Below are 26,831 nucleotides of genomic sequence, written 5' to 3' on the forward strand. Positions count from 1 at the left end.
GGAGTGTTGGTTGCTGTGGCAGCTGTAGCCTTATAGGGCTTCCCCGGGTCCATCCAGGCTGGTCCCCTCAGTGCCGCCCCTCGGCCACTGGGTTCAGGCTGGCCGCATCTCTGGTAGGCCTGACCAGCTCTTTGACTTGGTTTCTCCCTGAAGATGATCCTGGAATGACTGCTCGGGTCTCACACCTCCCTGGAGACCAGGCTGAGAACAGGATGGGGCCCTGGGTGCTTGCCCAGCCTCAGGTCTAGGACCCTGACTGTCTGGGACATAAGACAGAAGCAGATGGAGTTCATCAGAGTCTAGAGGAAGGATTCCCCTGTCCTTCCCTCAGGGTCCTCTGGGTGCTCCCGGTCCTGTGCTACATGGGGGCTTCTGTAGTGCATCCCTCCCTACGTGGCGCTCCTAGCCCAGTGCAGGAGCCGTCAATCCCGTCAATAAGTGCAAAACCACAACAGAGCTAAGGGTTTTGAAGAAAAGATCCGAGGAGGGTAAAATGTGTGATTGTTTGCCCTGCTTCATGTGAGGGCTTCCCAGGTGGTGCTAGTGGTAAAGAACCCACCTGCCAATTCAGGACACATAAAACACGTGGGTTTGATCCCTGGGTTAGGAAGATCCCCTGGAGGAAGGCATGGCAACTCTCTCCAGGTATTCTTCCTTGGAGAATCCCCATGGACAGAAGAGCCCTGTGGGCTACAGTCCGTAGGATCACAAAGCATCAGACACAGCTGAAGTGACTGAGCATGCAGAATGCTTGAAAGAGTTAACTTTGAGGAGCAAATGAAAGGAGTTATGTTTTTCATCCAGGGTATTTTAGACTTACAGGACTTACTACACTACAGGGTTACAATGATTGAGATAGATTTTGATAAATTCAGGGGTGGTAACTAGGTGGTCAGTTATTAATGGGGCCACTGTGGCCCTGGGAAACAGCTCTCATGGAAGCGGCTGCCACCACTCCAGCTGTTTCACCCCCGAGAGGGACAGAGTCAGTCAGGCTGGAGGGGGCCTCAGGTAGGCAGGGGGCTTGAAACCTTGCCACATGGGAAACAGGGCAGAAGCCAGAGGGGCTGTAGTCTCCAACTTTAAAAAAGGCTGTTCTATGTGGTCCCAGAGTGTGAAGCCATGGTCAGATGCTATAGGAAAATGGATTAATGGTCTTGTCCAGCCATGTGACATGAGAGAGGGGATCCTGCATTCCTAGAGCAAGTGGCTGGAGGATCAGTCTCCTGCAGGGCCTGATGTGGTGTCTGGGACCAACTGGTGATCTCTGAAATCCTTCCAAGCCCAAGTGGAAAATACTGTCTTGGCAACTGGGGTATTGAAAGTGTGAGTTTTGTTGGGATAGAATGAGGACAGAAATGTTCTGAGCTGAAAGTGGTAGTGGGGGGTGGGGGTGCTCAGAGGAACCATGCAGTGAGGGACCTGGGAGCGGCAGGGGTGGGGAGCAGATGCTGAGACCCTGGATGGAGTAGCAGCGTGGCTGTGGGGTGGGGAAGAACACTCGGAGGAGACATGTGACAACTTAGGGTTTCTGAGGCTTCCATGTCGGCTCAGCAGGTAAAGAATCTGCCTGCAATGCAGGAGACATGGGAGATGCAGATTTGATCTCTGGGTTGGGATGATCCCCTGGAGGAGAAAATGGCAACCCACTACAGTATTCTTGCCTGGAGAATCCCATGGACAGGGGAGCCTGGTGGGCTACAGTCCATGGGGTCACAATGAGTCAGACACGACTGAGCACCTGAGCACGCACACAGGCAGGGTTTCTGAAACAATCTGTAGGATGTGGATAATGGGAAGATTTGAAACAACAGCAAAATAGAAATGAGTGTTTCTGGAGAGCCCCTAGGTGCCAGGCTCTGTGCTGAGCACTAATATGTTATCTCACTTAATCAGATATGATTGTTATCCCCTTTTACAGCTGAGGAGATAGGTTTAGGGTCACATGGTTGCTTTGTGGGCTCCGCCTGGCTTTGAGACAGAGAGTCTGACCTGGAGCCTATGTTCTCAGCTGTCAGCCTGGCTCCATCCAGGATGGGTGAAAATCAGTTGGTGAAAGGGCCATGGGACTTGCTGAATGTTGTCTGTGGGTCTTGCTTTGCACCTCCCTGGAGGGATGGCTGAGGCTCCCTGCCCTGAGCCCTGTGGGGTTGCCCAGAACCACCTTCTCCACTGGCAGCTCAAGAGGAGCCAAATGGCAAGCTCATTCCATGGGATGGGAGAGCGCCAGACTGACTTCCTGTGTAAATTGACTGACTACTGAGCTAACAAAAATATTGGAAGGAGCCCCTGAATTTGAGTTCTGCAAGCCAAGATGCACTCTTGCACAGTTGCAAGAGGAGGAATGGGAACAGTGCTTCAGAGACCATGCATTTCCCTGGAATTTGTCTACTATAACTAGGAAAAAAAATGTGTGGGGTGGGTGGCCATGGAGAGGATCTAGAGGATAGTAAACTGAATAAGATGCGAAACTTCTGTATGGACTTTCAATGTCTAGACTTAGCATGTGAGAAAAATATGCAATATATATTGGACATCTCTTAGATTGATGTCTTTTTCCTGCCAGTTGCAGGCATCTTAGCAGACCCCCATGTCCTGATGACAGAGCGTAAGAGTCAGAGCAAGAAAACTTGAGTTCTGTATTTGCTGTGTTACTCTGAGCAAGATACTTAACCTTGCTGAGACAATGTTGTCTCAACTCTATAAAAGGGAATATTCATAAAAGATAGTCTATCAACTTCATAGACTAGGGAGAACAAATGCCAACAACTAATAGTTAATGTTTTCTCTACATCTCTGCCGTGCTTTCCTCATAGCTCAGTAGGTAAAGAATCTACCTGAGATGCAGGAGACCCGGGTTCGGGTCCTGGGTTGGAAAGATCCTCTGGAGAAGGAAACCGTAACCCACTCCAGTATTCTTGCCTGGAGAATCCCGTGGACAGAGGAGCCTGGCTGGCTACAGTCCCTGGGGTCGCAAGAGTCAGACACGACTTAGCAACAAAACCACATACTACACATCTCTGACAGTGCCAGTCCTGGGGGCGGGGGTACCAGGGAAGATGCACTGAAAAGAGGTCCTGAGACATTTTTCTCACTAGACAAGGCTGGGGTCGGTGGGGGAGGAGGGCAGTAAGATGCTAAAGATCAAAGGGTAAGTACCAAGATGAATTAGTTTAAATGTCGATATAAGTCAGACGGATGTCACAAGCAATGATGTAGTCAGTTTAGATCAGAAATTGATATAAATCTTGGGAATTTTAGAAGAACCTGAAGTCATAACAAAATGGTATAGATGTAATATAATTAGAGAAAATAAAACCAAAAAATGTGGCTCTCAGAATGTGGTTTATAACCTGGAGATCAGGAAAATGAATGCTAGAAAATGTGATAGAATGAAAGCAAAACACACAGGCTTGGGAGGTGGCAGACCTGAGTTTCATGCCTGAGCTTCTCCCATGGCTCAGCAGTAAAAGAATCAGCCTGAAATGCTGGAGACATAGGTTGGATCCCTGGGTTGGGAAGATCCCCGAGAGAAGGGCATGGCAACCCACTCCAATATACTTGCCTAGAGAATCCCATGGACAGAGGAGACTGGCGGACCACAGTCCATGGGGTCACAAAGAGTCAGACACAACTGAAGCAACTGAGCACACACCCATCAGTTTCATTCCTAGTTTGGCCACAAATCAGTGAAATGGCTTGGAAGGTCTCTTAATTGATCTGACATGTTTCCTCATCGTAAAGCAAAGTTTTTAATCTCCTCATTCACTTTCCTGAGCTGTCACCACCTAACCCAGTGTTTTTCAAAATGTGGGCTATGATCCTTTAGGGAATTATGAATTCAATTTAGAGGATTAAGACCAGAATTTTAAAAAAATGAAATAGAATAGAAGACAGAGTCTATCACACGGAGAAAACTGCTTTTGTGCATGTTCAGTCGTGTCTGACTCTTTATGACCCCGTGGACTACAGCTCACTAGGCTTCTCTGTCTATGGGATTGTCCCAGCAAGAACACTAGGGTTGGGTTGCCATTTCCTCCTCCAGGAGATCTTCCCAACCCAGGGACTGAACCCAGGGCTCCTGCATAGGCAGGCAGGTTCTTTACCATTGAGCCACCTGGGTATACCAGAAGACTACTTACTGCTTCATAAGAGCTCTAAGTGACAAAGCTATGTGTGTGTTGGGATGAATTATAAATTATATTTTCACGGACTCCCCTGGTGGTCTGGTAACTAAGATACTGTGCTCCCATTGCAGGGGGCCCAGCTTCAACCCTTGGTTAGGGACCTAGGTCCCACATGTTACAACTATGAGTTTGCATGCTGCAACTAAGACCTGGTACAGTCAAGTAAATAAATATTTCTTAAAATTTAACACATTTATCTTAAAAAATAAAATAAATTATATTTCTTATGATGGGTCGTGGTCAAAAAAGTTTGAAAAACATAGCATGAACACCCCCAGCACTGCCAGAAAAGCAAAGGTGTCTGCCTACCTCAGTTTCGCCCTTTGCACTGGCTCTTCTATAACCTGATCCTTTTGAATCTGCATGAAGATACCAAGGGCCCATAGATTCCTCCACAACAGCCCCCTTTCCCCTGCCAGCAAGGAGCCAATGGAGGCCAAGGTGTTCATGAAGCAAGAATAGAGGTACCAGATTTATCAAATAAAAATACAAGCATCTAATTAAATGTGAATTTCAGATCTATGATGAATCATATTTTAATATAAGTATGTCCCAAATCCTGTATGAAACAGACTCATACTAAAAAATGAATCATTGTTTATCAGAAATTTAAATTTAACCAGACACCTGTATTTTATCCAGCAACCCTAAGTAAGTAATAAATAAAAAGCAAACAGGAGAGAGTTGCAAAAGAGTAAGATTTTTAAGTGCCCCAAACTACAAAACTTTGTGCTTTAATATGCTCATAAATTAACAGCTGTATTGTATTATGCAAATTTATGTTAAGTTATTCACTATCTGTCATCACGCTCCAATAAAAATTGTATATATGACATTTAGAGAAAAATGACATCTTCTGATAAGAGTACTGCATTGCATTTCAGTGGCACTGATTACCTTTGGCTTGCCTGAATGCTGCAGCCACAAACTCACAGAGCCAGGGTCTTTGTGAGTGACTCACTGAATTACTTATAATGTGTCTAGAATCCTTGAGAACAATCCCAGTGAGTGGCCAGTGGTTGTTTTCCCTCCATTTTAATGCCTTTCAGAAGAAAACATAATTTGGTTGTGAAATAACAGGCAAGAAGACCCCTGCCTGTCATCTAGAAGTTGACAGTTTCCCACCAATAAACCGCCAGGCTTCCCAGGTGGTGCAGTGGTCAAGAATCCACCTGCCAATACAGGAGACACAAGAGACAAGGGTTCAATCCCTGGGTGGGGAAGATCCCCTGGAGTGGGAAATGGCGACCACTCCAGTATTCTTGCCTGGAAAATCCCATGGACAGAGGAACTTTGTGGGCTACAGTCCATGGGGTCGCAAAGAGTCAGATGCGTCTGAACACGCACATGCACCAATCAACACTGTGCATTATGAAGGTTAGCTTGACTGGACAAGCAAGATGGGAAAATTTTTTTCATTTTTAATCTCTGCCTTCATGTTTCTTGGTGATTATACACAGAAAGGGAAAAAAGCAATTTCTGCTGTTTGCTTTCTAAGCATTGCTGTAGAAATGGCCACCAGTTGGCTAATTTAGTATTCAGAGCATAATAGATATGCCTTATCTTTAGGCTGATTTGCTGAATTTTTTACCTGATGATCATCATCCTCTTGGAGGCTCCTGGTATACCACCAGTTTTTTTTTTAAACATTTATAATTTTTTAAAAAAATGTGGAATACTATTTGTGGATGAGTTGCCTGTGTCTGTTCTGGAAAGGAGGGGTAAAATCTTGTTAAGGGTACATTACAACCCCCAAAGGGGTCCTGACAGCAGAAACTTAAAGGAGGACAAGAGAGCCAGATGGCCTTAAGGAATCTTTGAAGATTGCCAGGCCAGGCTTGGAAGGCAGGCTGTTTGCAGTAGAAATTACAGGAGGAAGGCAGGTAATGCTTATACAATTTAAAAATGGTTCTTTGTTTGTTCAGTTTCCCTGGTGGCTCAGATGGTAAAGAATCTGCCTGCCAAAAAAATAAATAAATAAGTTTAAAAAAATAAATAAAAAAAAGAATCTGCCTGCAATGCAGGAGACCCGAGTTTGATCCCTGGGTCAGGAAGATCCTCTGGAGAAGGGAATGGCAACCCACTCCAATATTCTTGCCTGGAGAATCTGATAGAGGAGCCTGGCAGGCTATGGTCTGTGAAGTCACAGAGAGTCAGACATGACTGAGCAACTAACACTTTCACTTTTCGCTTCTTTGTTCATCCAGAAGAGAAAATACAGATGCTGAGGAAGGACTCAAAGTGGCGTTCTGGGGTTGTGCTGTTCTCACTCCCCCCCTGCAAATGCCAACTCTCTCTGCCCCAGCGGTGGGGGTAGGGACAAGGGTGCATCATCCATCTACACTCTGTGCTAGGATAGGAGGACAGGCTATCAGAACGCACTGAGAAATGAGGACAGGCCTGGGAGTTCGAAACCTCACCCAAATAGCATGGGTAGTTTCCTAATTTCCTTTATTCCAGTTTCCTCATCTGCAAAATAAAGGGACTTTAGGTTGAATGATTTCTAAGTGTTTTTTTCCAAGTTAGGTTTCATTCATTCATTCAGCTAGCATTGAGTACCTACAATGTGCCCAGAGGTAAGGACCAAGAGGACCCCGCACTTAGGGTGTCAACAGCTGAGCTTGTCCAGGGGCCAACAAGCAGAAGCATGTCATTCTGCCTAAGAAAATGAGAGGAGGAGGAGGAAGGGGAGGATGTATGAAATTCCTTCTAAGGTTGCTGACTCCTGACTGTCTGAAAATGACTAAGGAAGACAAGTTCTAAGGGGGAAATCTGTTGCTTTTCTGATCACTGGTTTTCCCAGTTGATGAGGGAGAGGCCTCTAATGACCTAACCTGGACAACTAGGATGTGCTGATTTCTAGAAATTTCTGTTCAAGAGGGAGCACCTGAAGAGATGGATTAAACTCATAGGCCACTTCTCACTTCAACTGATTCACATGGACATGAATGACCTCTTCAGATGAAAGTTGATCTCCAAGGCTTTCAAGTTGTAGGAAAAAGATTTGGAGGTATGGGTGATGTTTTCATCCTTATTCCAGTTGTTGAAAAGGAAAGTAAGTATGGACATGTAACAGGATATTCTTTAAAAAAAATTATTTTCCTATTTTTATTTTATTTATTTTTAAAGAGCTGGCTTAAAACTCAATATTCAGAAAACTAACCTCATGGTATCTGGTCCCATCACTTCATGGCAAATAGATGGGGAAAAAATGGAAACAGTGACAAACTTTATATTCTTATGCTCCAAAATTACAGCAGAATGTGACTGCAGCCATGAAATTAAAAGACACTTGCTCCTTGGAAGAAAAGCTATGACAAACATAGCCAGTGTATTAAAAAGCAGAGACATCACTTTCCTGACAAATGTCCATATAGTCAAAGCTACGGTCTTTCCAGTATTCATGTATCCTAAAGGAAATCAATCCTGAATATTCACTGGAGGACTGATGCTGAAGCTCCAATACTTTGGCCACCTGATGTGAAGAGATGACTCATTGGAAAAGACCCTGATGCTGAGAAAAATTGAAGGTGGGAGGAGAAGGGGATGACAGAGGATAAGATGGTTGGATGGCATCACCAACTCAACGGACATGAGTTTGAGCAAACTCCGGGAGACAGTGAAGGACAGGGGAGCCTGGCGTGCTGCAGTCCATGGAATCATAAAGAACTGGACATGACTGAGCGACTGAACAACTATTTGTTTATTTGGCTGTGTCAAGTTCTAGTTGCTACCTATAGGACCTTAATTCCCAGACCAAGGATCAAACCTTTGTCCCTTGGATTGCAAGATGGATTCTAAACCACTGGACTGCAAGGGAAATCCATGTATACTCTTCTGATGCCAACAAGGGATAGGGATTTTTTTTTTTTTTGCTAGATTATGGCCTGTGTCACCAGAAATCTCATGGCACCTAAGAAGGATGTTTGTCAGGATATTCACAGACATTATTAAGTGGGCTTGAAGCTAAAATTTGAGGGACAGGAAGAAAAACTCTACTAGACATGGTGATAAATGACAAGTCTGACACATGACTTATTCCCAAAGGAAGAATCTGTCTCTCTGAAACTCAAGGGACAGAATGATAGAGGGATTCATGATATAGTATATTTTACATGTAAAAAAATTTTTTTACATGGAAATATCAATAGAATTTTAAGACACCCAAGGGCAGATGAGGAGATTGTAAATTGGTCAAATGTTAAGTAAAAAGAAATTATACTTCTTGGCTTAGGGTTTTTTTTCCCCCCTTTCTTTTGCTATAGATTTTTATGCTGTTTGATCTGTTTATTTGTTGTTGAAGTAAATTGACTTATTTGTTGTTTTTATGGTAAAGACCAACACATCTTGACTTTCTTAGGGTCTCAAAGCCAAAGATCCAAGTAAAAAAGGCATTTATTCTGATAATGTCCTTAGGTACTTGGCAGAGGACAGGGAGGGAACGCCCAAGAGAGGATGACTTTGGGGATTCCCAAACACCCTGACAGAGACCCCACTGTTACGATGCTAGTAAAATGGTCACGGATATGTCCCAAAGCTGTGCTAAACCACTCTGGCCAACGATATGCTCTCACAGAACAATCTCCTGCAGGCCAGGTGATCATTCCCAAGACAGCACGGAGAAACTCTGAGCCTGTGGATCTGAGTTCAAATCTGGATTCTACTTCTACTTTGAGCGAGACACTTAATCTTCGAGTTTCAGTTTCTTAATCTCTAAAGTGGAAATTATTTTCTGTATTTAGAAAATATCCAGTTGGTTGTTAGAATTGCTTGGCCCAGTACCAGACACAGAGCGTGTGTTCAATGAACAGTGATTCTGCTTATGTCCATCATAATTACGATCAATATTAGTCAGTATTGAACACTTGATCCCTAAGGATCACTTCGGTATAGAAACAAGTTGGATGGATTTCCCTGGTGGTACAGTGGATAGGAATCTACCTGCCAGTGCAGGAGACGTGAGTTCGATCCCTCGACTGGGAGGATTCCATGTTCCGGGGAGCAACTAAGTCCGTGCGCTGCAACTGCTGAGCCCACATGCCAAAACTACTAAAGCCTGTGCTCCACGGCAGTGAGAGCCCCTCACGCTGCAACTAGAGAGTAGCCCCTGCCCTCCGCGACTAGGGAAAGCCCCAGTGCAGCCACAGAGATCCAGAGCAAGCATAAAGAAATGAAAAAAAAAAAAAAGAAACAAGGTGGACATGAGTGCTTCTGCAGCAGACCTTAACACAGCTCACATGAACAGCAGAGGGTTACAACTGGCTGCAGGTCACAGACGGAGAGCGGGGAAGATGGACAACAGCCCTGACATTGTACACGGGACTCCCCGGAAATCAGGTCCGGAAACCAAACCGCCGAATGGTAGGTACGTGTGTCATGGAAACTGACGCATTCCCTGTGTTCCCTGTGTCATGGAACCTGACGGATTAGAAAACTTCTGGGAGTTTTCTAATTAATGTGGTATTCTTGGTTTGCAAGGGCCTCTTCCTTTATAGAGTTATATCAGGTTTATTTACCACGTAAAATTTATGATGAATAATTATGGTGCTCCATAAATGTTTACTGTTACGATGATGATGGTGGTGACCACCGTAATTAGTATCTTGCAGGTCTACGAATCACTAATGTGCGCACAGGCTGGGGAATCATTAAAGGAGCTTTTCAGGGAAAGATGAGAGGATGCAGGAGGGGAAGGCTCAGAGCAGCCAGAAAAACAGCCCTTTTATTTCAGAGATAACACTTGGCCTGAGAGAACCTCCTGGGGGCTCCGTCCTCTTGTTTGTATGATGGAGAAATAGCCCATCCTGCCCCTGGAGGCAGGGCACAGACCAGATGACCTCTTGGGTTTGGTAGCCTCCAGATCCAAGGACCATAACTCTCGGAGGTGCTATCAAACAAGCCAGTCTGTTCAGTATTTCAGAACAACCACCTAGTGGTTCTCTCCAGGCACGGCCTTTGTTTCTTCGCTCTCTAGATGGGCTGGATCTGAATGACAACACAGTCACAGAAAACCCACTACTTTCTGGTGGTCTGATGAGTGACTTGTCTAAAAACCAAAAAGCAGCTCCAGTCATTATGCATTGTATTTATAAAATTAGTCTTGTCCTTAAGAAAGCAACCCAAGGTCACTATTAAACTGAAGTTTGTGTAGACGCTTGCTGCTTTGAAGAAAAGGTATGACAAACCTAGAGAACGTGTTAAAAAGCAGAGACATCACTTTGCCAACAAAGGTCTGTATAGTCAAAGCTATGGTTTTTCCAGTAGTCATGTATGGATGTGAGAGTTGGACCATAAAGAAGGCTGAATGCCAAAAATTTGATGCTTTCCAACTGTGGTGTTGGAGAAGACTCTTGAGAGTCCCTGGGACAGCAAGGAGATCAAACCAGTCAATCCTAAAGAAAATCAACCCTGAATGTTCATTGGAAGGACTGATGCTGAAGCTGAAGCTCCAATACTTGGGCCACCTGATGCGAAGAGCTGACTCATTGGAAAAGACCCTGATGCTGGGAAAGATTGAAGGCAGGAGGAGAAGGGGGTGACAGAGGATGAGATGGTTGGATGGCATCACATCAATGGATGTGACTTTGAGCAAGCTCTGGGAGATGGAGAAGGACAGGGAAGCCTGATGTACTGCAGTCCATGGGTTGCAAAGAGTCAGACGTGACTGAGCGACTGAACAACAACAACAAATACATCTCGCAGGAGTATGGCAATGGCTCTTCACCTGGCTGCATCTTAGAGTCACCTGGGGGCTTTTAAAGAAAGGGCTGCCTGGTCCAACTAGTCAGAACCTCGGGAGGTGGATCCCAGTAGGTGAGATTTTTTAGGACATTCTCGGGGAGGTGGGATACCCCTGGGCTGTGATTTGCACTGGGTCCTTGCTCTGAGCTGCCCTACAGATAAGAGAAGGAAGTGTGAGGAAGTCTAGTTGCCGGAAGTCTGATTTTGCCTAGAGGTGGGCTGAGCTGTGCTCTGTAACACCAGGGTCAGCCCACTTCAGTCAGAGGCTCTGGGAATTTGGGGAGGGGGTGGTCCTGCTCTGATGGCCTCCAAGGAGAGCAGCCACGTGCAGCGGTGATGTCAGGGAGGGGTCAGGCGAGAAGAGCCTCCTTCTGGGTGGAGGGAGGGCAGTATCTCCCCAGCCTCAGGCTGCAGGGCTGTTCCCTGGCTCCTGACCATCCAAGGATTCTCCTTAACTGAAATGAAAATGGATAGCCGCAGCAGCTGTTAGCGATTGGCTGCAGCCAGGAGAGCATTGGATAGATGCTCTAATAGCTTCTAATAGAGACCCAGGGAGAGAGAGGACAGTGCTCCACTCCACCACAGCACCAGGGACCGACAGATGGGGTGGGGGTGTGAGGAGCAGGCTGGTAGTGAGGCTGCAAGACAAACATCTCAGATGCTCATTTCCTGCTCTTTACTAAAGAATACGGGGCTTCCCTGGTGAATCAGCTGGTAAAGAATCCGCCTGCAATGCAGGAGACATGGGATCGATCCCTGACTCAGGAAGATGCCTGGGAGAAGGAAATGGCAATCCACTCATATTCTTGCCTGGAGAATCCCATGGACAGAGAAGCCTAGTGGGCTACAGAGTTGGACATGTCCTAGCAACTAAACAACAACAATAAACACCCCCACACACATATACATACCCACATACACATACCCAGACACTGCCCAGAATCATACATGGATTTGGTCCAATAGCCCTTTCAACAGCCTTATGAGCTACACACTGTTGCAATTCCTATTTCGCAGATACGAAAAATTGAGGAACAAAGAGATGATGCCAGTCACCACACCACACTGCCAGCATGTGGCAGCTCTGTGTTTCCTGTGGACACTGGGCAGGGCTGAGCCTAGCCCTTCCTGGTGGGGCGGCATTGCTCCTGGATCAGAGAGAAGTTGAGGTTTGGTTTGTGTGTGATCGGGAGCCCCTCTCTCAGTGAGTGATTCTTGGCTCTGCCCCCTCCAGGTGTCCCAGCAAAAGGTGATGCCTGTCCCCCAGGAAGGCTGAGAACCACCTTCAACAAATGGGACCTCAAACAGTGAATGAGCGGGCACGATACCTAGCTGTGCCGCTTCCATGAAAAAAATCTGTCGAGAACCCCTCCGACTGGGCCTCCCACCTCCTCAGCCACTTGAACCAGTTTCTCCTGGAGCTGAAGTCCCTGTCTACTGTAAGGAGGTGAGGAGTTGTTCCTCTTTCTTGCAGTCTTAAATGACTAATTAAAATGTCTTGGAGACTAAGCCCATTGCAAAAGGAGCCTGGGTGGCTTTCTAAAGCATCTTGTTCATAACCGGAGGGAAGGTGATTCTCTTCTCATCTTTATAATAAGGCGTCTTTTCGCAGGGCATCTGCCTCATGCTTCCTACAGCTCTGGCCCCAGTTTGGTCCCAGCAGGGGAGGCCAGTGGAGTTTAATTACATTCCTCCTATAGGGAACATTCAAGGAATGAGGCTTTGAAACACAACTTGTGCTACCAAAAAGGAAGAAAAAAAAATCAAATTAAGCAAGCGAGAAACCAGCATTGCCTTTTGTGTCCTAGAGACCCAATCTAAATATTTAAATTTTAAAGACAGAATTCTTAAGTGCTTAACTTTATAAACCTTACACATTGCATTTCCTAGGGGAGCCAAACGATCCCTGTGATCTGGAATATTCCTATGCCTGGAGTAACAGGCTCACGTGGTTGATATTTTTCACACATACCATATTCAGCTATAATGCTGGAAAAAAAAAAGCGACTCACAATACTGCCCACAGTCCTGGGGCAAAACAGTCTTACCAGAAAACAGAGTAAATTGAATATCTGGACCACAAGCAAACATTTTAGAAAGGTCTCTTTATTCTCTACTGATTTCTCAATTTTCCTTCCTCTTTCTGTCTCTGAGATGCCCAGTGACTGGCTATTAGTGAGTGTGGAAGTTGCCTCCTGGCAGAAACTATTAATTTGCTGACTGCTAGTGGACAAATACCATGAACTGAGAGAGAAGTGGAACAAGGGCTAGTGGGTGGGCTGTCTGCTGAGACAGAGTTCAATCCTCTGTAAGGAAGAGCTTTATCAAGGATAAAGGGAAGATGATAGATAGTGAGTTCCCTGTTCCTGGGAGCAATCAAGCAGAGGGGCATGATCTTCTCTCAGATACTAGTTCTGGGTGGGAGGCTGTTCTACCTAACCTCTAAGGTCCCCTTGCAGCCTGAGGGCTCAGGTTCCATCCTTTCCTTGGCATGACAGGCTCTGGGCCCCATGGGAGCCTTGCGGGAACAAGCCTGTAGGTCTACAGGGGCCTTGAGCGCCACTCTCATCTGCCTGCACATCCCTCGGCAGTGCCTTCTCTCTCTCCGACTTCAGCCTACTTCCTTCCATCCAGTTTGCAGGAACCTCCCTATGCCTCCCCACTGCAAGTTTGCTTTCAGGTAGTCTCCAGTTAGAAAAGGAGCAAACATTCATTCGGGCTTCCCAGGTGGCTCAGTGGTAAAGAATCCACCTGCCATTGCAGGAGATTCAAGAGACAGGGCTTTTGATCCCTGGGTCGGGAATATCCCCTGGAGAAGAAAATGCAACCCGTCTATTATCCTGCCAGGATAATCCCATGGACAGGGGAGCCTGGTGGGCTGCAGTCCATGGGGTCACAAAAGGTCAGACACAACTAAGCAAGCACTCACACACGAATATACATTCATTCATTCAACATTTATTTGCCACAAGCCTCCTGCATTCCAGGTGCTGTTGGAGTGCCTGGAATACACCAGCATGCCAAGCAGAGCCCCTGCTATCATGGGAATAACATCCTGGTGGGGACTTGATTACAGCACCCCTCCCAGGAGCAATGGCATTTAATAAGGGATAAGCATTGAGACAAAGGAAGCACCTCCTAATGGCAGAATGTGATGCCCAGTGATGGGTGGATCAAGAAAGTCTTTACATTTGCCCAGGATGTCACCATTCTGAGGTTCCTGCTCCACCACTGGCCAATAGAGTCCACTGAAGTGTGTTTTTTTTTAAAAGTGTGTGTTTATTTATTATTTCAGAATCTAATTGTTGGGAATAAAACACAGACGTTTGATGTCTTAAAAGCCCATAATGTGAGCAGTAGTTAAATAAATGAGCCATGCAGTTGAGAATCCAGTTCAGTGCCAAGTGGACCCACTGAACACCAAGCTTCACCTGTGGCATTCACCTTCCCAACTTTATTTTTAAATTCTTGCTTTTCTGGATTGATGTGAATCAGCACCACTGGCTTATTTGCTTTGCAAAGCCCAGCCCCTCTAGAGGCCCAGGTATTGAATATAAAATACTCTGAGTCACCACATGAAAGACACCAAAATCTGTGCTGATTGGTGTGGCCCACTCCCAGGGGAAGCATCTCTTTGCAGGTCACCTCTCCTCTGCCGAGACGGAACTGCTCTGCAGGGACTCAGGGGAGGTGGGAGGTGGAGCATTAATTGCTGAAAATTCACCACACTTCACTGTGCTGTCGTGCCACACTTGGCCGGGTGGCCCAGAAAACACACTTGTAAGTCCTTCCAGCTCTCAGTCAGCCTCTCACTTGCCCACCCCCAGTGCACGCACGTGGGACATCGCCGTATGGGTACAGGCTTCTGGGACGGCCAGAGGCTCCCAAGGGGGCAGTGGGTCACGGGGTGGAGTGGGAAAGCTTCTGTATCTCTCTGAATCTGGGAAAGAGAGCCAGAACAAGACTCAGGGAAAGAGAGACAGCAAGAAGGCTAAGAGGCGCTGTAGATGTTGAAGACAGGAGAGGAAACAGAGAAATGAGGTAGATGAGAAGGGACTGGAAAGAGAGGAAGAGGCCAGGGAGCTGCCCAGATCCCTTGAGTTCTGGACAGCACAAGGCCTGGGGATGTGGCTGCCATTGCTGAGGTCCCTGGGGCAGTTCAAAGTCAGGGCAGGTAGGTTTCCCCACGGGTCACTTTGGCCATTAGATGGTGAAGAATCTGCCTGCAATGCAGGAGACCCTGAGGGTTTGATCCCTCTGTCAGGAAGATGCCCTGGAGAAGGGAATGGTAACCCACTCTAGTATTCTTGCCTGGAGAATTCCCTGGACAGAGGAGCCTAGTGGGCTACAGTCCATGGGGTCACAAAAGAGTCAGACACGACTGAGTGACTAATACATGCTGTGTCTTTGGACATCTTCAATCAGTGTGGAATCATTTGAGCCCTGGGTGGTGCGTGTATCTGAGAACTTGAAAACCGGGGCCCCTGTCCCCCTGATCCAGGTTGGCTGTTCACCTTGCTTTGGGGATTCTTGAGTTGTCTAAAGATGGGCATAGAGATGCCTCCTATCCTGTCTTCCTTCTTCCTTCCTGGAATTGGTGTTCGGAAGCAGTAGCCACAAATCCTAACTAACAAGATGGAGATCAGGCATACACCAGGGAAACTGTCAAGACTTCTCTGCTCTGATGTTAGTTGTTAGGATACCAGGGGAGGGTGAGAGAGTCTGCTTCTCTGGGTCAGACACTTCCAGAGAGAAGGACAGGAAAGTGGGCAAGTTGGTCACATCCCAGGGTTCGCCCCCTGCAGCTCCTGCTCCTGCAGTGAAAACAGTATAGCCCCCTGGGGAGAGAGCATCAAAAACATTCTCTTTGCCATGGCATTTCAACTGGCACCCAGAGCTGCCGTATACACCAAGGGCTGGTAAGGGGTGTTTATAGTCTAGATGGTGCCTGCCCAAAAGGTGCAGCTGCTGGGGGGGGCTGCTTATTGGATGCGACAGGTCCCCAGTCTATATGTGCATCCAGAGAGAAGGCTCTGGTTGCCACCTTCATCTGCCTTGAAAACAACTTAAAATCAACTCAAAACCTACCCCCGCCTCCAAAATACCTCCTGGAGGAAATTAAGAGTTGACCCTTGAACAACACAGGTTTGAGCAGGTCTACTTATAAGCAGATTTTTTTCTAATAAATATTTTGGAAAAAATTTTTTGGAGGTTTGTGACAATTTGAAAAAACTCAAAATCACACAGCCTAGTAATATTGAAAAGATTAAGAAAAAGGTATGTCACACATGCATGAAATATATGTAGACACTGGGACTTCCCTGGCAGTCTGGTGGTTAAGCCTCTGTGCTTCCAGCACAGGGGGTATGGGTTTGAATCCTGGTCAGGGAATTAAGATCCCACATGATGCATGACACTGCCCAAAAAATATATAGATAGATAGCAGATAGATGGATAGATACTAGTCTATTCTTACACAGGCATAAAGGTGATGTTTAATATAAAATCTTATATTATCTTCTTAATGTTTGGTAACTTTGCTTTCGAAGAATTACATTATCTACACTTTGCTTCTCCTATAACTGAAGACACTGTAACAGCCTAGCATCACAGGTCAGTGGTTTTTCAAAAAATGTAACAATGTTTTCAATACTGTATTATGAATGTGACTGTAATACTGTATACCATAGAAACTTTATAATGATTAGTATACAGGCTAGGCTACTTTGAAGCAGAGACATTACATTGCCGACAAAGGTCCGTCTAGTCAAAGCTGTGGTTTTTCCAGTAGTCATGTATGGATGTGAGAGTTGGACCATAAAGATAGCTGAGTGCCAAAGAACTGAAGCTTTTGAACTGTGGTGTTGAAGAAGACTCTTCAGGCCCTTGGACTGCAAGGAGATCCAACCAGTCCATCCTAAAGGAAATCAACACTGAATATTCATTGGAAGGACTGAGGCTGAAGCTGAGACTCCAATACTTTGGCCACCTGATGTGAAGAGCCGACTCATTCGAAAAGACCCTGATGCTGAGAAAGATTGAAGGCAGGAGAAGGGGATGACAGAGGATGAGATGGTTGGATGGCATTACCAAATTGATGGACATGAGTTTGAGCAAGCTCTGGGAGTTGGTGACGGACAGGGAAGCCAGGCATGCCACAGTCCATAGCATTGCAGAATTGGACACAACTGAGCGACTGAACTGAACTGTGAAGCAATCATATTGATTATGGTAGGTTACCATACAGCAAGCATATTGCCGCTTCTTCATTATTAATGCATGAATCATTATACCTGTAAATAAATTTGAATTTCTTTTCCTATATGTATAGCATTAGCAGTACCTATAACATCTACAAAATGTTTTGTATCCTATAAGACAATATTGATGAAGGCATTGACTGATGATTCATCTTGTAAACAGATGAAGTAAACTTACAGTATTGATAAATACAGGATAGTATTATAAAGTACCATTTTATGAATCTTATGAAATAATTAGAAATCTTATGATTTTCTTAACATTTTCTTTTCTCTAGATTACTGTAAGAATAGAGTGTATAACCTAACATACAAAATATATGTTAATTGACTGTTTATGTTATCGGTAAGGCTTCCAGTCAACAGTAGGCTCTTAATAGTTAAATTTGTTAGGGGGGAGTCAAAAGTTCTACTCAGATTTTTGACTGTGCAGGGGGTTGGCAATCATAACCCCCTTGTTGTTCAGGGGTTAACTGTATTTAAAGAACTGAGATGATCGGAGGATTATGGATGAAAGTGAAAGTCACTCAGTTGTGTCTGACTCTTTGCATCCCCATGGACTATAGAGTCCATGGAATTCTTCAGACCAGAATACTGGAGTGGGTAGCCTTTCCCTTCTCCAGGGGATCTTCCCAACCCAGGGATTGAAGCCAGGTCTCCCACATTTCAGGCAGATTCTTTACCAGCTGAGCTACCAGGATTATGGGTAACACGCTACTAAAGACACATCCAGGACTGAGTAATTCCTGCATCACGTTATCCCTCACTCAATCAAGTGAGAGTGGCACCATTGTTGCTGGGGTAATTTTGAATCTGTTTTACTTTATTAACAAAAGATTAATCATTAGCAGAACATCAGTACTTTAACTATCATTAGGAAAAAATGAATTTATTTATTTACTTATTCATTACTGACTGAACCTGGTGGTTCAGTAAAGAATCTGCCTGCCAGTGCAGGAGACTCAAGAGGTGAGGTTTCAATCCCTGGGTTGGGAAGATTCCCTGGAGGAGGAAATGGCAACCCACTCCAGTATTCTTGCCTGGAGAATCCTATGGTGCCTGGCGGGCTACAATCCATGGGGTTGCAAGAGTCAGACATGACTTAGCGACTAAACCACCACAGGGAATAAATATTTGCTATGTGTATCACAACAGAGGGAGAACAGTCTTTAGGGTTTAAAACCTGGCTGCGCAGAGCGTGGGCCATGAACTGGCATCATTGGCGTCACCTGGGAACTTGTTGTAAATGCAGAGTCTCAGGCCCCACCCCAGACCTCCTGCACAGGAACCTGCAGTTTAGCAAGAGCTCCTGGGGATTCCGATGTATGTTATACTCTGAGACTCTGAGGCTGACACCACAGCCCGCTGCTGCTGCCCTCAGCCTGCTGAAGTCCCAGTTCTCGCCTCTGTTTCATAGTGTGACTTTGGGGCCTAAGCTATTCTTTGTTGCTGTCTTCTTCTCTGTACCTTGTTGCTTTGTGTCCTGGTGTGCTACTGTGGGATGTGTAGGAGAGGGACGCTTACAGAAGAGACACTAAGCCCTGTGTGGCTGAGTAACTGAACTGTGGGGAACACCTCAGCTTACTCCCTCTAAACTATCCAACAGCAGGACCCCAGCAGACCCGGACAAAGGCAGGAAACCTTCTCAATGGGGAGAAACCCATTTCCAGTTTTTCACTTCAATCTTAAAGTCCCCTACTCCCTGTGAGGTCTTCCCAGGTGGCACAGCGGTAAAGAATCCACCTGCCAATGCAGGAGATGTGGGTTCAATCCCTGGTTGGGAAGATCCCCGGGAGAAGGAAATGGCAACCCATATTCTTGCCTGAAAAATTCCATGGCCAGAGGAGCCTGGCGGGCTCTAGTCCATGGGGTCACAAAGAGTCAGACACAACTGAGTGACTGAGCACACACTCCCTATGACAAGAACCCTGAGTGAAATACAAACTGGGAGACTTTTTTTTTCCTTAGTAAGAATCTGTGTTAAGATAGGCACTTTTTTTTCACCCAATCTTACCCGCTGTGACAAAGGACAGGTGGTTGGAGTGAAATGACTGTGTGTGTGTGTGTGTGTGTGTGTGTGTGTGTGTGTGTGTATAGCCACAGAATATGCTTTTTTTCCTTTGAGATCCTCTGGCTACTTCAAGGAACAAATCCTCAGCCTTGCTCATATTAGCAGTATGAGCTAATCAGCTGAAATACCCAGCATGAAATGCTCTTTTATCCTTAAGAGAAAAAGAGAGTAAGTTGTATTTTAATTAGGTATTTATAATGGTTACAAAGCAGCTCCTCAAGAGAAGTTAAGAATTTGGCCTTCCTTCTAAGGCATAACTGTGCTCAAATTATCCTAAAGAGAGGCTGTATATCAATCTAGTCCAATTTGTGATAAATTTACAACTAGGTTCTTCACAGCAGATTTATAACAACAATTAAACAGAAGGAAAATGGGTCATAAATTTTGGCTGGCACAGTCCGGCACCAACAAGAATAGAAGAGAATGGTTTAGCCAGATCAAAAGTCAATAATTTCAACATAAAGTGCTAAAGCTATAGCAAAAACAATTTATATGGAAAGAAGTTTTTTTTTTTCCCCTCCTCTCATCCTTGTCAAAATTAGGTATTGGAGAACACAATGAAGCATCCATAGTACAGAGGTCTTATTAAATAATTGGCATGTTTTCTCAATTTTATGAGTGGTCCAAATGGTACAAATTTTTCCCTGCTCCTCCACTACTGAATTTAATGAAGGTACCTCCCCTTTAAGATGAATAAGGAAACACATGGGGAAAGCAAGAGTTCGCCAAGAGATTGGTGATTTGAGAAAGAAGATTTTGTGAAAGGAGGGGAAGCCAAATACATGATTCCAAAGTCAGATGATTTGGGAGAAAACATACATGTTCTAGAAAGAAGTAGCCCTAGGCATGAATTAGAGAATGGATTGTAGCTATATTACAGGCTTCCCAATTGGCTCAGTTGTAGAGAATCCACCTGCTAATATAGGAAATGCAGGAGACGTGGGTTCAATCCATGGGTCAGGAAGATCCCCTGGAATAGGAAATGGCAATCCACTCCAGTATTCTTGCCTGGGAAATCCCATGAACAGAGGAGCCTGGCAGGCTACAATCCATGGGGTCCCAAAGAGTCAGACGTGACAGCCACTGAGCACACACATAGCTGTTTTATATCTGGAACAGAGATCTCTGCCCTGAAAGGAGAGATGTAATCAAGGCCACTTGAATCAAAAAGGATGGTGAGAGGTAGGGTATTACCAAAGTAAATAAGTGGATTGTAAAACATGTATTAAGATAATCCTCAATAGTGAAGGAAGACCTTGGAGTAGTCCTATATCTGCCAGACGTTCAATCTGTTCAAGGAGAGTCCCTGTATTAGTGACCTTACCACGGACAATTTCCCCTCTTCACTGGGAAAGGATACTACAAGGCCAACTGCCAACCTGGGTGTCATTCTAACCAATAAAGAAGCATTGGCTGGCTTTGTGAAGTGAACATCACCAGACACTTGGTATGAAGTGGTCACATCATTTGCTAGGAGTACACACCATTTAGTAATGCAAAAGAGCTGGCAGTACTGAGCACTGTTGGATTTGTACCTTCAAGTCTGGAAAACTAGTTTTTAGAAGCTCAGAACGAAGGTGAGAGTGATTGCAGAACACGTAATTTGAAAGGAGGAAACCATGGATTCTAGGTACCGGGATGGACACTGTTTTCTGGCACCCAGCAGCCATTCACCCCACTCTAGTAAGCTGTGAGGCAGGAGCCCCTCCCCTGTCAGGGAACTGTGAGTTCCTTGTAGTGGGCACTTGGGGACTGACTCCATTTGAGTCCTCGTCCAGGGACTAGGAGAGTGACCCAGGTCTGAGCCAATCAAAGCGTCGTATTTCCCTGAGTCCAGGTGATTGGCCGAGAGGTGCGCGCGTGACCCAATCAATCTCTGTCAGTGAGATGCAGCGGGACTTTCACTAAGATCCCCAGGAAAGAGACTTTTCTTCACGCGGGAGTTGAATGGGCTCTCACACTGAATGTCCCTATCCTCAGCCCATGAAAAGATGAGAGGGATTTAAGGAAGACTTGTCGGAGCAAGGATTCTTCAGCCTAGAGAAGAGTTCTCCTGTCGTGAGTCAAACGGCAGCGAGGGGAAGAGGGTCCAAAAGAGCCATACCTAGAGAGTGGGGCAGCTGCCTGAGTCTGGCTGTGGTTCTTCAGGGAGCCACCTGCCCATGCAGCCACGGTTGTTCATTTGACCTCTGTTTATTTGAGCAAAGGCTAAGTAACTGGAGAGACATGTCAGGGCTCAGAGAGGGGACAACAGAGGGAGCAGCCCCTGTTGGTACTGCCAAGGTGTGTGACCACTCAGATTCTGCGCAAGGCATCATGGGTCAGCTCAAGGCGTCTTGCCAGCACTAAGAGGGTTGGCTGCCACCAGGAGACCCCAGCACCCAGAAGCTGTGAGGCAGGAGCCCCTCCTCTGTCAGGAGCTGTGGGGAAGGGGTGGTCTCAGGAGACAGCCTGCTTCCACTGCATACCAGAGGGCAACACAGGGGAAGGGCTGACAGATGCCCCCCTGTAGACAGGATTTGAGGATCTGTTAGAAGCCCACTCCTGGGAGGAGATGGAGGTCCAGGAATCAGAGGGAGGAGAGGAAGGAGGGTGAAAGAACAGACCAAGGGCCCTCCCCTAGACGGCTCCCTCAGACCACAGGTCATCCTGAGCTAAGAGCATTGGATTGGGTCTGAGACTGAAGTTGTAAACTGGACCAGACTGTTTTGAACTATTTAATGCCAAAGGGAATGGAAACCTTTACAATCTGTTTAAGATATCATCTAGGAGAGGGAAGGCGATTTATCAGAGCATTTTAAAAAGAAAGAATTGGGGGGGAAAGCACAAAAGGATTCCATATTTGTATCAATACTTCACTTAGTTCAGGCTATTAAACAAACTGTTTATACAGCTGTCTTGAGACCATTAGGGGAGATCTTGTGTGAGAATGGCATATGCCCAGCATGATTGGAGCTGAGAAGGGGAGAGAGGACAACCTGGGTCTCAGTGACAGACTTTGAGCCCCTGTGTCAAGCCATACCTGAAGGTAGATTTATGCTGGAGTTTTCAGTTATATGGGTAAATGTATTTCCTGAGCCAACCTGGGTTGAATTTTCTGTCACTGTCAGCAGAAAGAATCCCGATACAGTGCCCATAGACTTTTTCATGGGGAGAAAACATAGATTTCATTGGATTCCCATAGGGCATTGCTAAAAAATAGTATGGCTCAGGGAAGAGAAACTCAAAAGCTCAAATCTAATGATCTCATTGACAAATACAAGAGGAGACCATCTAATGAGATGCGTGGGGGTCTCAGGGATATTATGGAAGAACCAGGTCAGAACATTCTTGGGTGCAATGTCTGGAGCCTGACTCTGGCATTAACTGGCACTCAAAAAATATTTGTTGAATGGAAACCAGCAGGAAAATTATCACAAGTCCTACTTTACATGCAAATTTTCAGGAATATTTTCAGGAAAATATCTAATGTGTGAACAGCTAATCTGCATTTCCATGTTCTGACAGATGGCCCATATTAACAGAACTCTGATTATAGAAAAAAAAAATGAACAGAAAAAAAGAGAACCTGAAAATATTTATTGCATGTATACCATGTGCAAGGCTATACAACTATTAACACTATTGTGACTGCCAAATTTATTTGATTTATAGACCATTTCTATATACTTCCCATTTTTCAGAGACAGTCCCAGCTGTTACCTGGAGAGAGAAAATGACCCTGGAGTTTGCATAGCTGGAGCAGGGCATTGGGTACAAAGGTTATATTCTCAAGGTAGAAACAGAGATCATCTGCATGAAAATCACCTGGGACATGTATTTAAAATGGGGGTTCATTGGCCCTGGCCCAGACTTATGGAAGGAGAATCTCTGTGTAAAGGGCCCTAGACTCTACATCTTAACAGACTTCCTAGATGATTTTCTGTATGCTAAAGTTTGAGAAACTATACCTCCTAAAATCTGTTTATTTGACTGGCAACATTCAGGGGACACAAAAGATGCAGGTTCTATCCCTGGGTGGGGAAGTTCCCCTGGAGAAGGAAATGGCAAACCACTCCACTGTTCTTGCCTGGAAAATTTCACGGACAGAGGAGCCTGGCGGGCTACAGCCCATGGAGGTCACAAAGAGTTGGACACAACTGAGCATGAATGCACATGCATGCATACACACACACACACACACACACACACATTTTGCACAGTCCCATAGGAGGTAGTTCTCTGAGGAAAGAAGCCCCCATCCTAGGCCGAGGGGATTTGAAGGAGCGCAGGGTAAAGTGAGATAGTATCGCCCTCCTCAAGGTCAAGGTCAGTTTAGGCCACCTCAGAGGTAAGGGGTTGTGTGCCGAAGGTCTCTGAATGCAGGTCTGTGGAAACCCGCTCTGTATTCTCCTGATGGATGAACATAACAAGATGGAATTACAGAGTAGCTGGTGGGACAGACTCCTAGAGCCCCAAGGTCTCTGCATGACATCACTCATTCTAGACTCGATCAAGTGCTGCCTTCTGTTGCCCTGGAGAATTTCACTTGGAAGGAGGTACTGTTGTAATAGATATAGACTATTGTTTTAATTGGCAATTAAATTCCCTGAAGGTGAGTCATGACTTCTACCTCTCAGAGCTGTTGCCCCCTCTCCAACCCACCACCACATCCACTCCATGGCGGACCACTCTTCAGATGCGTGAAAGTCTTTAGTTTGACCTGCCTCCTGGTTTATTTGAGACCAGGGGGCTGGATTGCCTCTTCTGCCTTGACCACCTCCTGGAGTAACTGCCGGAGTGTCCGCTCCCAAGTTCTTAGTCATAGGACTTGGCTACAGTTGACTCTGAGGGTAGGGTGGATTGACTTAAGCCCACCCATGCCCCTGTTCTCTTGGCCACAATAGTCTGTTCAAGAGTGGGCAGTGACCTAAGCATTCTGACCAGAGTGAACCCAATGACTCTTGCTGAGAATTTGGGGTCAAAGACTCTTCTCCTTTGGTTATGAGTGGAAGCCTGTCTCCCAGATGTTCTCAGCAGGTTGCCTGGGGCTTCAAGAGAAGGGAACACCTGAGAATGGGACCAATATGAAGAGAGCCCAGCCAAGAAGTGGGGAGAAACTAGGACCAGAGCCCATCTTTGAGCCTAGATAAAGATTTGTTTGAAGCCACATCTATTACTGGACTTCCCTGGTGTCTCAGTGATAAAGAATCTACCTGTCAATGCAGGAAAAGCAGGTTTGATCCCTGGGTCAGGAAGAGCCCCTGGAGAAGGGAATGGCAATGCACTCCATTATTCTTGCCTGGAAAATCCCATGCACAGAGGAGTCTGACAGGCTATATAGTCCATGGGGTCACAAAGTCAGCTATAACTTAGTGACTAAACAACAACATCATCTATTCCTAAGCTGCTCAATTATCTGTATTCATAAGCGTCTCCCTGCCTTTTTTTTAGTTCTTAAGTCAGTTTGGTTTGGGGTCTTGTCACCTGCCCCAAATAGCATCCTAATATACCTTCAGCTCCCTGTTTTTCTCTTGCAGTAATGTATCCCAATCATCTTTGTTCCTTCCTCCATCCCCATCTCAACTGAAAACAAAAACACAACTATGTATGAAATAGGATGAGATGGGTGATGGTAGGAGGTGGTAGGATTATTTGAATTCATCACTTGTTGAGACTCCCTGCCCAAAGAATATTGATTAATAGATCAATGTCAACCTGGAGGGAAGACTTGTCCTGTTCAACACTTTAATCAATGACTTGGATGAAATAGGAGACAAGCTGAGCAAGTCCCAGATGACACAAAGCTGGAGGAATTATAATATGACAGATGCCAGAATCAAGATTCAGAATTATTTTGACTGACTTGAGCAGTAATAAGGATAAATATATACTCTTGCATCTAGGCTCAGAAAATCAATAGTCCAAGCAATGGACTGGGGAAACCTGGCTTGGCAGATGTCAAAACATTACAGGACTTTAAGTTGACCACAAGCTCTCAATGAGCCAGAAGTTGAGGCAACTAGCAACACAGTTAATGTAGTTTTCAAAAGAAAAGCTAACCTTGCATCAAAAAAACCCAAACTTTTTGGCCAACCCAATACTTTCCCCAGTGGAATAAGCAAGTGGAATTTCCTGGGAATCGGTTTTCAACTCAATATATGAAAAAAAATTCTGACAGTTCCTACAATGGAACAGCTCTCCTCCCAACATTGTGAATGTAATAGTCCTTACATCATCAGAATGTATTAGAAAGGATTCTATTATGGTGGTCTTCCTTTGACAGCACAGATTTTTTAAATGACTTTCTTTAACAGCTCATAAGTTAAAGTAATGCACACATAAGCATCCAGGAAAAAATGATGTGAAGAAGTAGCCAAGCTCTGCACCCTAAAGTTTACTTCTGGTCCAGCAATGAGCAGCCCCATCTAGAAGGAATATCTAAGAATCCAGCCCTGTTTCAGTCACTCCATTCCCAGACCTCTTCCCTAGCACTCTCCCCATCTCCATTCCTGCGTTGACTTGGCTTGTCCTTAGGCCTGCTTCTGTCTTCCACTTGGCCCCATTTTCTGGCTGACTCCCACCTCCCTGAGCATGGAGAATCCACAGAGTGTTGGGAAATCAGGTCTCCTTCCCTTTCCCTGACCTTTGACCTCTGACTGCCTGGGGTTCTGCATTTTTCCTGAGCCAGGCTTGGTTCATGGACCATCCCAGGCAATGAAGGCATGTGACAATTCTTTTTTTTTTTTCCTCTATGTTGTTCTGAGTACTCCATTTTACTTGTTAACCCAGAGAGATGGAGAAGTTGGGCTACAGCATGCTTATACACTTAGAATGTGATTTTAGCAAGTGAGTTTCACTTTGATGAACACAAAGCCACACAGATGACTGTACTCACATGTTTCTTGCTGAAACGGTCCACCTCTTCCAGAAGCTTCTCTTGGCACTCAGGGTTGGTGGCCAGGAGGTAGGTGGCAAAAGAGAGAGTGTTGGTGACGATCTCGTAGCCGGCGATAAGGAAGATGAAGGCCTGGCCCACCACCTCATCCACACTCAAAGACTTGGACAGGGGTCTGGGTGGGTGTCGCTGGGAAGGGTTCGCTGGGTATTTGGTGGCAGAAAAGACCTGACGGACGATATCAAAATTCTCCACGCCTATGGTGGCGGCAGAATGGCGCACATCCTGGACCATTTGGAGGAAATCTCTACGCCTCTAAGGGAGGAAAGAAGAAAACACACATTTGGGCCTTAGAGTCACATAAGAGAGCACTCTCACAGCAAAAAGAAGATGAGAACATGCAGCTTTCAATGAGTCCACAGGAACAAGGATTTTCTTTGCGGGATTGTCTGAGATGGGGGGAACCTGGGACCTCACCCTCCCAGCGCCCCTCATTATGGCACTGAGTACAGCCAGCAGCAGACGGTGTTGCTGCCGATACAGCATGAGGCCGTTCTTCCAGGCTGATTCAGGAAGCTGTTAAGCCACTTTGATAAGTAAAGAGAGCAAGTTGCTGAACAGGATGTATAGCAGAACCTCATGTCTGTAAGAACGGCACCTGGACAATGTCTGTAATTACATGTGTCCACATGTAG

General features: G+C 45.6%; 1 protein-coding gene across 4 annotated transcripts in view; it reads right to left on the reverse strand.

Moving 5' to 3' along the window:
* The window catches only part of TBXAS1 (thromboxane A synthase 1), a 163,503-nt gene that overhangs the window by 27,802 nt on the left and 108,870 nt on the right, over positions 1-26,831 (reverse strand). For all 4 annotated transcript variants that reach the window (XM_070464989.1, XM_070464998.1, XM_020899413.2 and 1 more), the window contains one exon: positions 26,137-26,451. In XM_070464989.1, the coding sequence (XP_070321090.1) occupies positions 26,137-26,451 (315 nt within the window). The remainder of the gene's footprint in view (positions 1-26,136; positions 26,452-26,831) is intronic.

Source organism: Odocoileus virginianus, chromosome 1 (assembly GCF_023699985.2).
Source record: "Odocoileus virginianus isolate 20LAN1187 ecotype Illinois chromosome 1, Ovbor_1.2, whole genome shotgun sequence".
NCBI classification, from domain to species: Eukaryota; Metazoa; Chordata; class Mammalia; order Artiodactyla; family Cervidae; genus Odocoileus; species Odocoileus virginianus.